Source organism: Rhea pennata, chromosome 12 (assembly GCF_028389875.1).
Source record: "Rhea pennata isolate bPtePen1 chromosome 12, bPtePen1.pri, whole genome shotgun sequence".
NCBI classification, from domain to species: Eukaryota; Metazoa; Chordata; class Aves; order Rheiformes; family Rheidae; genus Rhea; species Rhea pennata.
In genome coordinates this window covers 11,971,490-11,984,553 of record NC_084674.1, presented here as the reverse complement: position 1 = coordinate 11,984,553, position 13,064 = coordinate 11,971,490, and the positions used below count along the sequence as shown (strand labels likewise).

At 39.4% G+C, this 13,064-nt stretch overlaps 1 protein-coding gene across 1 annotated transcript in view; it reads right to left on the bottom strand.

Moving 5' to 3' along the window:
* The window catches only part of UROC1 (urocanate hydratase 1), a 44,034-nt gene that overhangs the window by 28,764 nt on the left and 2,206 nt on the right, over positions 1 to 13,064 (bottom strand). The window contains exons 2-7 of the mRNA XM_062585744.1: positions 8,285 to 8,415; positions 5,336 to 5,429; positions 4,777 to 4,836; positions 2,274 to 2,402; positions 1,557 to 1,618; positions 490 to 556 (exon numbers count right to left, since the gene is read on the bottom strand). Of these exons, the coding sequence (XP_062441728.1) occupies positions 490 to 556; positions 1,557 to 1,618; positions 2,274 to 2,402; positions 4,777 to 4,836; positions 5,336 to 5,429; positions 8,285 to 8,415 (543 nt within the window). The remainder of the gene's footprint in view (positions 1 to 489; positions 557 to 1,556; positions 1,619 to 2,273; positions 2,403 to 4,776; positions 4,837 to 5,335; positions 5,430 to 8,284; positions 8,416 to 13,064) is intronic.

Genomic DNA, 13,064 nt, shown 5'->3' with positions numbered 1-13,064 from the left:
TCGTGGACTACAGTCATAAATACTCCTGTGAAAAGTTTAGGCCTGCCATGATGCCAGTAAAAAGGAATACAGATTGCCTGAAAGGATCATTTCTATAGAAAAGATTCTGTGGACATACTCTTTGATTAGATAATGCATGCACAGATATTTAGGACTTTAGATGCTCTTCAGAGTCCCACAGATCCAAGATGCTTTGTTTTAAAATGAAGTCCAAGAACACATCATTATCAATCTACCGTGTAATAAACATTTGGTCAATTCATTCTTCACTTGCTGTAGCTAGGTATGAGCTCAGATAGAAACCTTGACTGCAGATCTTTTGGGGTTTTGATTCTGAAAAAGATGCCATGCACTCAGTAGAAGGATGCTGCAATGAGAATTTCCTTGCATCCTGCTCACAGCAATTCATCCCACTCAAGCCACCAGCTACTGCAGGAGATACTTTCCTCCTTTGGCTCTCCACAAATAGTCCTTTCCCCAGTTTCTTACCACAGTCCCATGGACTATCCCCTGAGGCCCAATATAGCAGTAGCTCCCTGCAGTCATCTGACCATACCTAGCAATAGGAACAAACACAATGAATACTACGTGTTACTCAGGTAACATGAATCTGTACGTATCTATGTTTTCAGTATAACAAAAGTAATTATCTCCTGTGCCTCTAGCTGTTGTTAAAGATCTGGTATTATTAAATTCCCAACTTAACCAAGTTCCTTCTTTATTAGCAGTGTACCAACACATTCTCAGAGGAACATTTAGCTTTTTAAATGTTTGAGTTCATCTGTCAAAACTGCATGGATGAAAAAATTAAATGGAAATTTGGTACTGGCACTTAGCATAGTGACTAGGACAAAAGGAAGCAGCTTTTCACATTGCTGGCATCTTTTTGCCATTAGTTTTCAGTGGAACTCCTCCTAAGTCAAACAGTTGCTTTTGAAGATGTTACCCCTAAACAATTCTCCACACTCCTATTAAATCCCCAGGAGAATGACAATCGTCATTCTCTGTATCTATACCCTTTCATTTCTTCTGGCTTCCTCATTTGTACACACCCATATCTCCAGTAGTTTTCACTAATTCCCTCAATGTCATACAATAGAACAACCACCTTCTGCTCATCAACTAGATGCATAATAAAAAAGCAGCAAATAATTATTAAAAAAATTAAAATTATAATTTTACTTCAAAGCCTTCGTATAAAAGAAGATAAGTTTTTAATAACTTACGTTCTCTTTACAGATTACAATAAAACCACTGCAAAGTGGAACTAGCCAGTCTTGTAAGTTATGATTAAGGCTTTAGGCTGTAATTTAGCCAAAACACACATACAAACCTAATCAAGTCCAGTGGGCCTTAACTACATCCTTATATGTACATAGTTTGACATAGCTTAAACTACTGATTAATTCCATGTAAGTGTTCATTAATCCTTTGCAGCATCAAGAACCCAACTGAAACTCATCTGCATTAGAAATTTTAATCAAGCAGTGGCTGATATTTGAATTACATTTTAGTTAAATCTTTGATATATTTTAATAGCTGATGTATCATCTTACATTGTTACTCCCAAAGCAAACATCTTCTCATATTCGTCTCTGGTAGAATAGTTGGGAATAACCTAAGAAAACAAATAAAAGAAAACCCAGATAAGCAAATTAGACATTTAAGTGGATATTTTCCACAGGCCAAATTCTGTAACTATGGTCACACACATAGAAAACAGAAAAACAGTAGGAGTAAGACAGGTGTTTTATTCCATACATTCTTGTATTACGAAAGAAGTGTCTAGTCTTTCTGGCAACACGATAATCATGCAAGTCTCGAGGAAAGCATTTGTCTAGGCCCAATACTAGCCCGCAGACAGATGGCCCAGAAGACTGGCAAGGGATGAGTAGGTCCAATTGTCCAGTTTGCTTTTCGAGCAAAGCAGTCCAGATACCAGAGCATCTGATCAATAATCAGCTGTTTGACTACTGAGGGCTTTTATATCCTCCAAAGTGAGCCTGGCTGAACTATTTCAGCCAGGTGCATATGCCGCTCAGGCTCAGTTGGAACAGAAGTCTGATCAGGACAGGATTGTTCATTCCCTCCAGCACTGTTGTTCAGCACATTTGAGGTAAGGAAGACTGGAATAAACAATGCAGAATTTGGATCACAGGTTGTTTTGTGTGCTATTGTAAGTTCAGATAGTATCAATAATGTCTTAATTCAGCAAACACTTGAAAACTAAACAGAAGAGGAGGAAAAAGAGAAAGCACAATGTTAATACCTACCATACCATTAGTAATGATTAATCGAGGAGCATGCTGATGGCTGGGAAAGAGTCCCAGAGGATGTCCGCTGTACATTACTAGTGTTTGCTCTTCAGTCATCTCTGACAAATAGTGCATGACCAACCAGAACTGAAAGCGAGACCAAGAAGAATGAGTGAATCCATTTCCATCTTGCAATGATGTTTCTTCATGAATCTCCCAAGCTTTGAGTGTGAAGGCAACAGAAGAGACAGCAACGCTACCCACAAGTAAGCAGCAAACAGCGGGCACTTAACCTCTGTGGTTGCGTCTAATTTGAAGTAGAAATGGTATAGATTCGAAGCCAGTTCCTCCTGACCCAACCAATTTCCAAGCTGAGCTTAACGAGCTAATTTAGGCAGGAAAGAGTTATTTTCTCACTTTTCTTTTTCTTGTCAGGAAACAGACTGAATTTAGCAAGCTGGGAAAAAGATGCAATAAAATGAAAAGCTGAAAGATAGTTAGATCTTGCTGCATTTTATGCACAACACAGCAACTTTCGGATGATTAAAGAAAGAGAATCAATGAGGTTCTCAAAACAAAGATCTAGTCTGCCTTTCCTAGATCAAAGTACTATGCCAGCCTCAGGATAACAGAAGTGTATCTTGTCATAAGGGGAAATTTAGCTCTAGACATTGTTCTTTTGAAAACTATTCAGAAGAAAGTACAGGGCTTTGTGGAAGATATACCTGAAACTCAACCTTTTCAACAGTAATTTTGCAATGACACAAACTGACAAGATGTATGTTGTTTTCAAGGCATAAACATAGAACAAAACATTCCACTGTAACTGGATCATTCATGTGATTGCTACTCTAAGTAACCAGAAACAAAAAGGTATTGTTTGTTCTACTGTGAAACAATTGCAGGTCACAGCTCCATCTAACCTCAGTGAGAACAGGGGAAAAGATAGAATATTTCTAGACTTGGCAGTGCATCCGTTTCACTTTGTAGTGAAACATCTGCATAAGGGATGTCAGCATATTAATGCTACTATATGAGCTGCTGGCACTGCTAACATCAAAACTACTGTAAAACCTTTGCACAAGACATTAACTGATCAATACACGGAATAAAGAAATGTGTGTTGCCATAGTACCCTTCCTTCAAAGGGTCAGAACAATTTTGCCTCAAAAGCCACCTACGTAACAGATTAGGAAACTGAAGCTTAGGTGAGTTTTCTTAGCTGCAGATGAAAAGCAGTGTCAAACTGGCAAGAAAACTTAAGTCTCACAGTTGTGTGCTACAGTCAGAAATTCATTACTTTTCCCTAACTGGGAATCTTATTTACAAGTTAGATTTGCTTGCATTTTTTTAAGATCCAAGAAGCCAAATTTAGGTAAAGACACAACAAGGTTCATACATCACTCCTCAATGCAGAAGTTGGCACTGTAGATCAGGTTTTGGTTATTTAACCTACAGAGCCAGAACTCAACACCTTTCCAGCCTTCAGGAGTGATGCTGTCCTTCAGGATGATGCACCTTTCTACCTGTGCCGTATCTGTCCCACACTGCAAAAACTCATTGCCCCATCTCCACTTGTCCCCTCTCTGTGGCCTTGGAGTATACTGCCAGAGGCTGCAGGGATGACACACTGAGCATTCACAGCTGAATTTCTGCCTGCCTGTTTACAGAGAACAAGGATAGTTGTTCACTGAATGTTCTTCTTGCCACTAAACACCTAGAGAGCATCCAAACCTGGACTGGTCTTCAGAGAATAAACTGCACTCATTCAAAAGGTAACAGTATAAGCATGTTGCTGATGCCAAAGAGCTGCTTGAAATGTTTCCCACATGCATTTTGCAGTACTTGGATTAAAGCAAGAGAAAGATGATACAGTGATACAATCACACCTTAAACAGCCCAGCTCAGATTTTAGGCAAGTCTTTACCCACCTGACATTCTCAGAGATCAGAGGTAATATTGCTAGACCTGAAAGTAAAGCGCACCAAGATCTGACTACTTAGCACTTAAACATTTGCAGCTAATTTGCAATTTGATTGGAAGATGACTCAGAATAAAAATCTCAAATTCCTTTTCCCTTTCTTAAATCAAATCTGTATTTTTTTATTCCATAACTTGCTGTGAAACATTTTGTAAAAATACAAGCAGCAAGCAACCAAAAGATATACTTTGTTTCCTAGAATTCAGTTTGCCTCTAAAGTTATTTGTGCAAAATAGAGGCACATACCAAGGCATCAGAAAAAGAAAAAAAAATAAAATAATGTTCTCTACTACATCATACACAGCTTGATACTTTTATATCGCAGTGTTTCTCCTGGTTGTCTGTGCTCTCCTTACTAAATAAAGCTCTCGCCATCTATGCAGTTCATAACTGAGCATTCATCTATCCAGACAGGATGTTTTGGAGTATTTTGAGACAATGACTGCCAAGAATTATCACAAACTCTGCCTAAGCAGAATGTGCTTGGGGGAGGGTAAAATGGGTTTTATGAAACAAGTTACAGAAGTTACTGAGCCCTACCTGCGCCCAGTTGCTGAAGACCTGCCCATTTCCTCCGTAAGTGACTAGCTCCTGGGGGAACTGAGAAAAGGAATTTAACAATATTAAAGCAAGTAATTTCTGGAATTTTTTCAGAGTATATCCTGCCTTAAAAAAAAAAAAAAAAAATCTCAATTACAGCTCTTCACTACAGCTTATTGCATCAACACCCTCCTGATTCTTGAAATCAGAAAATACCATCATGAAAGTAATATTTTAAGCAGAAAAAAACATTTTTTAAATTGTTATAATGGTATTTTGGTGATGCCAAATGCTACAAAGCTTTCTGGGTTGCAGTTTCTGTAACAAATAGATATCCCACAAAACTCTGTTAAATGGGGTCTGAGTGATCTTAGTCAGATTGGCGTTTGCTGCTGAAAGCGCCAAGGACCTCTCAAGGTAGTATCATCTGCACAGAGATTATTTTCACCTGTGTGCCTTTATCTTTCAGTTTTTTTATGAGCATATACAGGAAGTAACTTGCAGGCTTGCTTTTATCACGTGAATCCTTTCCAGCTTCTTTATTTTCACTGTGCCTTACCTGAGCCACTGAGGAATCCAGATTATTCATGATCATCAGCATAATAGCAGCAGCTGATTTGGTCTTGCAGGGATATTCTTCTATGGGGTATGCTCTGAAACAGTATCCACCAAACTTTAAAGGGACACTTCAATTCATAGATAAAGACAACAGCAGCAGCAAAATACCCCGCAGAAATATCACTGAATGTCAGATTGTCCTGAATTAGAGTTTTATTCAGAAAGGAAGGAAAAAAACTAAAAGGAGAAAGTGCAAATCTGAAACGACATGTATGGATAAATCTAGCAGAACTAAGCAAAGAAAACTAAGAAAAAAAATGGATTCAGCCTATCATTTGCCGAGTCAGTTAATCACAAGTGGTTATAAATATGGTGGCCATGAGTTCGCTCTGCTTCTTAGCCTGGATTATTTGGATTATGCATGAACTGGTCTTGTATCCCAGTTGCTAGGCCAAGCAGCTACGTCCTGCAACGTCAAGGAAAACTCTGTCAGTGGAAGCTCCTTTCAGACTCAGGAGCCTTGTTATTTAAATAACAGGAACTTAAGATCCTATCTAAGAAGAAAAATACCCAGCTTGAATTTCAATCCCAACAAAGCTCTCAGAGACATAACTAGTTAGGAGAAATCTGCCCCCCCCCCCTTTTTTTTTCAACTACATAAGATGCATTTCATCCAGAAGTTTGAGAGGTATGTGGAACCCTCACAAAGCCATTTTTGAGTCAGGTTTCCTAGCACTGATGTACTTTAAGGGCTGCAATCACCTCACTGTTATCTTCTCCTCTACCATCTATTTCTTACATCAAATTGTTTTACAGCTTATAGTCTTACAGTTACACTGTTCCTCTCCAGGGCAGGGACAATCTCTTCGCTATGTGTTTGTACAGGTGTTAGTACAATTGTCTGGAGGCCTCTACAGTCTAATACCAAAAATAAGTATAACCATTAATCAAAAGTTTCAATCTTTTACTCTTTCCCTCTACACAAGTAGTAACATTATTACAGGCACTAGAAATTCCTGAAGGTATAGGACCATTTGACATGTTTGCTAAATCATCATCCTTTTATTGGTCCATAGATCTTCAATGTCTGATCATTTGCTTTACACGTGGAAGACAGTTACACTGAAAAGGATAGGCTAGAGTGCTAACTACAAAAAAAGTCAGACATCTGCTGACCAGCTCCTGAGCCAAAATTTGAAATGTATATTGTACAGTTTTAGAAAATGGGCTCCTCCCAGGGCCTATATACATTATCCTAGCTATTTACAGCAGGATGCTAAAATAAATGACTTTGCAGTCACTGCCAAACCAGGAGAAAAAGCATGAGTTGTTCGAAAAACATTACTGTTGCTAGTTCGTTTTTTTCTTCTAAGTTTAAGGTGATAAAATAACTGGATTTCTGTAAAATGTGATACCAATTCATCAAAATGAGTTATTTCTGTATAAGACTAGTCAGAACGTAACCAACACCAAGTTCAGGTATTAGTTAACAGAGTGCTGATATGGAAACAAGGGTGTTGAATGAAACAAAAACAAGCTGGACTGTTCTCCCTTGGAAATATAAACCAAAACCAAATACTACTAGATGACAAAGAACGAAAGACCTTTACTTAATCTCTGACGCTCTAGGAAACTATTAGGATTGGTGGGCAAAGAAATAGATACAAACTATGAAAAAAAATGTGAAGCTTTCAAAGAGTCACTGATGCCAGCAATGGAAATCAGCTGGTGGATTGTCTCATCCTATCCTGCCAGCAGAAAGTGCCCTCATCTATACTGAGGACTCAGCTCCTCTTAAGTCCAGCACGGCAATATTTTTCAGTCTTCCAGCTGTCCTCACCATAGCTGAATTCTGCAAGAGCTGATGCCGAACTAGTATGGACAGCACAGAAATACAGTTGTTTGTGCAAATTAGAGCGCTTTTCAGTTGATTGTTTTATTTCCTAGATTTCTTAGACAAACTAGGCCCCTGCTGGATGCAAAAAGGAAAGAATCGGTCTGAAAAAAAAGTAGCTAGCCCCTGGCAGTCCTCACCAAAACTATTCTGCCTCACAAACATTAGCTTCATTAGCCCTACAATGAAGCAATGCTCCAAAACCATCAGGTAACAAGCCCAGCATGTTACAAACCAAGGCTGAATATAGACTCCAAGGACTTAAGAACATGCAGCTTCCCATTTAAGTCCAGGAAGCCTTCTCTGTGTGACTGAAGATCAACCAGCTACTGACAGCAGGTCCTAAAGCCATCCAGTCATCTGATCTTTCCTCTTGGTTCAGCCAACATTTGACTGACAGGAACTCAGGACTCTTGCAGACATTTTGTCCAGGTTGCAATTAGAGCTCAAAGAAAGACTAGTCCCTAGAAACTTTAAGACTCACATTTCAGTGCATTTGGGAGAGTCCTAAAGAGGCTCGTGAAATGTTGTAATCATCTCTATGCAGGGCAAAGCTGGTGTTACAACACAGGTCACTGCATAATCCCTTCTGAGTGTCTTGGTGGACTGCTGACAGCAGTATATCTTGATGGTATTCACACATACTGCACAGGCATCACTGTGTGAGTGATGCTGAGCTTTACAGTGCTCAGCAAGACTGTCCTGATCTTGCCAGGAACCATCCAGAAGGGTATGGAGTGTCTCCTAATCAGCTCCATGGAACTGATGAGGACAGAGCACAGGACAAAATCTGGAGGATAAAGGAACTCTCATGCAGTTTTACAGAAAAGCATCCCAAAATACTAAATAACACCCAAGGGAAATGAAACCACTATTTCTAGTGACACATGAAACACCTGATTTACTCAGCTTATATGTTTTGTCATGACATGACTTCTGCAAGAGGTAAAATAGGATGCAGCGGTGCCTCCATTCAAAGGTAAATACTTCCACAGGTGAAAGCTGGTAAGCAAATGCCAACCAAAAGCAACAAATTCTGAATGTTCTAGTCCTTACCTCATCTCAATATCTGGACAGAATCTGTACATATATATATGTCCATACAGCCTGAGTTCTTCGGCAAATTCCAGTGCCAGTAACTTTTGTATTTCAGGTGGGAAATAACGCAAGGCATTCTGCAAAGCCAGCTGCCAAAAAAAGTAAAAGTCACAAACACACACACAAAACAAGGTAAGAGAAAAATGCAGGTAAGCAGAGGGCCCTGAACTTTAAGCAGACTCACTGGAAGCCTGCCCAGGACAACACAGTGATGATTTTTAAAGGCAAGGTCATATCAGGAGAGCAGCCATTCCTGCTTTACTATCAAAATGAAGATATTTATATCTTTCCATGTAGATTAAATTGCTGAGTACAGAGTGGCCTACCTTCTTGTCCCAACTCCACAGTGAAGGATTTTGGAGGTTTGTTAGGTAGCACTCAATCCTATAGATCAGAAACGGTCAAATTCCCTCTCACAGTGCTAGGGGGCACTGAACTACCAAGAAAAATATTGTTCAGAAATAATTAATCTGAGAGCCTGAACTCCTAGAGACACTGAAGACCACTATACTTTCCATTCAAGTAAGGGATCTTGGCCATGCATTATGTGACTTGGTCCCAGATGAAGATGTTTTGGGGCTAAGTTTTATTAAATAATGATTCACTACATTCAGCATCCTAACACATTGCAGAGCATTTTTTACACTATTACACTCTTTTATTGATGCTACACGCATCATTTCCAAATTAAGTAAAGTGATCAGTAAGCACTTAATTAAATTCTGCATGTGATACTAAGAGGCTTATATTCTCTATTGCTTTCAAAGACATTACCCATAGTTTGCAAAGTACATTGTGCCCTTTTGGATGAAAGAAACCATAAATAAATCACTACATTAACAGTCATGTCTGCTTATTTCATGTTCCATTTGTTTAAAACCATAATGAGAATAAAGATCTTGTAATTTTTTTAAAAGCCAATTGAATGTAAGACCTTATAAATTCCCCTATAAATAGCAGCACTATGCAAACAGCTCTTAGTTGAAGAGATTCACAAACTATACGAAGTTTCACAGCTTCATTAAGCTGATTTGTAAAGTCTGGGCAAGCACAGAAGGAAATCAATTTTGCTTCTAGATCTGGTAAGAGCCTAACCAGGAAAACTCAGTTTTGGAGAGGACCGAGTATTCCCCATGCTTGAAGCACCTGCTATTGGCAATTCAAAGAGTCAAGAAAGCAAGTATTTTCTGGATGAAGTAAAGGGATATACATTTCCTGTAATACAGAAAATGGAGGTCAGAACAAAGGCACCTAGAACCCTCCAGTCTAAGTATCTTCACTGTCCTTATTGTTCTAGGAGAAGAAAATACCTTGGCAAGAAGTCCCCAAAAGCTCTACAAAGCCCTCATTTCGGCTCAGTGATAAACCTCTTGTTGATTCAACGTGAGTATGGTTTGGACCTCATAGCTAGAGCTCTCCAGCTACCTCATCATCTGAGACAGCTGGTCCCACATACCTTAGAGTAGATAGAACAGTATTTCTAAATCTAAAAATACCCCTTAGAGAGTGTTCTTGTTGGCAAATTTACTACTGAACACACGCAGGTCGGATGGTTTTTGGATCAGCAAAGCTATGCTGATTTACACCAGACCTATAAATTCTGCAATGAGATTTGCCATTTCACACATAATTCCAAGGGGAAAAAACTATTTACCAGACTATAAAAAGCAAATTTCATCTTCAAATACCACTTCATTGTTCTTCAGAAAGATAGGCAATCATTTTCAAGAGTATGTCACCAAGCTAACAAAAACCCCAGCTATATTTACGTTGTGACAAAATGCAAGAGGTTTTTCAAAGTCAGTATCTTCGAGTTAAGCAGCCATCATCAGAGTTCTAGCTCTGAAAAATTTCTAAAGTGACAATGAAACACTACATCCCTTGTAACAACAAAATTAAGTTCTACAAATGGAACAAAAGAGTGTCATCTGTCAAAATAAAAAAAAAATGTTGCCATATTTGGAATTTTGGCTGTCTGTGAGAACTACGGAAAATGATCAGGATGAAAACACTTTGTTTCCAGTCTGGCAAGGATCACCCAGGCTTTGATCAGTGCTTTATTTGTATTATAATGAATTTTTGTATTTACCCGAAAAATAAGAGCAAGCAAAATCTGTTTGCATTTTCAAACAAATTCACTTAAACTGAGCCTCTCTCCTATTAGTGTTCCATGTTAACAGAAGCCTGATTTTTGATGATGCAAGCATTAAAGAAACATGAATTCTGATGCTACATGAAGGGCAGGAAGGGGTCCTGGGCTGCATAGACAATAGAGAGTTGATCTCATAAAAGGAGACTAAGGCTGTGGCTTGTTTAGTCTAAAAGAACAAAGGTGGCATTTGATTACTGTCTCACTGCAGGATAAATGTCAAAGCAGGAAGGCACTTCAGGGAACTGCTGGAAGAAGAATAAATAGCTATTAATTAGCCATGAAGAAACAGTCTTCAAATTAGAAGAATTTAAATATAAGATTCTGAAAGAGTCTCTTAATAGGAGAGCTAGGACACTTGAAATTGGTCAGATAGAGCCTGACTGATTTAGGAAAAGGTGATTGCCATATATATCTGGATGAATTTTGTTTATTCATTATTGAATCATAAACTGAATAGGGCACTCAGGCACTCAAGGACCAAGTTCCAATAGGCTGATCATCATGCTTGTGGAAAGGCAATACAGGGCCACCTTTTCCTGAAGTTTCATAAAAGGACCATATCAAATCTTAATCTAACCTTTATATAGGATTAATTTTATCTATATGGGTAAATTTTAGGAATTATGGGCTTGCTGCTCAGGTGTTATTCCTGTCCTTAGTTTCTCCTCACAGCAGCTTAAGCTGCATGTACTTGTGGTGATTATACTCCTGAACCTGTTTGGTCATTTTGCAAATCTCATCATGAATTTGTGGAGAGTCCCTGATTCAGCTCAGCACAATGCAAGTAACTGATGCAAAGCCTTCCTCTCAGATCCGCCAAGTGGATCTGATGTTTGGTTCTTACGTTTAAGCGCTCACTAGTAGACTGTCTTTTTGTACTTACTAAAATTCACACAGTAAAATATGATCCTGCTGCTCTTTAATCAAAATTAAAGACCAACTCATCAACAGGAGGTAGTCAAAAGAGGCTGAAATCCTGCTTCAGTCAATCAACTGCCAATCTTTGTCATGGATCATGTCTCTTGTGAAATCGAATCACCCTCTTGTTAATTAGTTCTTGTTGAAGAGCTGGTGCCTCTTCAGAATGAATGGCATTCATTCTCCTTCCAAATAACATTATAAGGACTTCCAATTTAAGGATCTCAAGACACTTCACAAATACTAAGATCTGTGGTCTACCCCTTTGCTGGGGGAAAGTAAAGCACAAACAGCAAATGATTAGCTCAACAGCCTCCGTATTAGCTCTCCTGTCTTTTCCCAGTGAAGATACTGATTGTCTCCCATATGTCTCACATCTGATGATATCCAGGCCCAGGATTATTGTTGGAGCTATTCTCTAACCAGTAACTGTACGAGATTATGGTTAATTTATTATTTTCCCTGGACAGGTCTCAGTTCAGACCAGCTCAGTTAGGAAGTTAAGTATGGTCGTTTCTGATCAGCCATTGCTATGAGTGCCCCATTCACTGTGAAAGTTCAGTTCTTTATCACCAAAATTTTCTGAAACAGGAGCTACTAGCTGAGCTCCCCAATTCATATATGAACTTCCAAAAGTGACCTGATTTCCAGCTGTATAAAGCAACCATCAAGGGCAAGCATCCTTCTTCACCAGTAAGGTCAACAGGATCTTCAGGTGCTATCCAACTTCACAGCACTTCCAGCTGACTTTTAACTCTTTATACCAGGATGTCAGGGAGTAGCAAAGGCTGGCTTCTTCCTAAGGAATGAGGAGCCAAGACAAAATACAGCCAGAAGAGCAGAGGCCTCACCAAACAGGGCCCTGTCCAACAGGAAGGAGAGTAGGCCAGGGCAGGGCAGGGCAGGGGTGGCAATCAGGTTCAAACAAGAATCCAGATCATCAGGCAAGTCTGTGGTGATTAGGTAAGTCCAAGCTCAAGCTAAGAATGCATGTCAGGATCAGGTTTGGTGACAGTAACCAGAGTCATATACAGCCCAAAGATCACCAGGCCAGTCCAAAGTGATGATGCAGGTCCAAGGTCAGGCCGGGAAGAAAGTCTGCAGGCTGGAGTTCAGATCATTGAGGTCTATAACCAGGAATAAGCATGGCTGAGCTGGAAACCAGCACTCCTACCACATAGCTCAGAAAGCAGTAAAAGCCCAGGGCTGATCTTAAATGGAGGCTCTGGGCCCATGGTGTGGGTGGAGGCCCCAGGTGAGGTTGGTCAGGGTTGCTAAAGGCCTATTAGCACCCTCAGGGCCCAGACACAGGAACACAAATTAAGATATTGCAGCCAAGTAAGAGATGATCCTACTGGGGTAGGACAAAGGCTGTAACATGACTGGACTCAAAGACACATAAGGAACTGGCATATGGATAAGGAAATGTCATTTTTTCCCTGATTCTAAGCAAGACTGACAAATGTATATTCCTTCCAAGTTGCATTAGCTTTACTAGAAGATCAATGAGTATGCAATTATGCAATGTCCTTGCTTTGCAAAGGACACACCAAGCATGACATTTTAGGGGTAATTTATTTGCAACAGATTTATACTGAGATACAGATGCTGAGAGACAAAAGCTAGCATTTCCTAATCTGGGAAGGGAAAAAGAAAGGATGTGGCTGT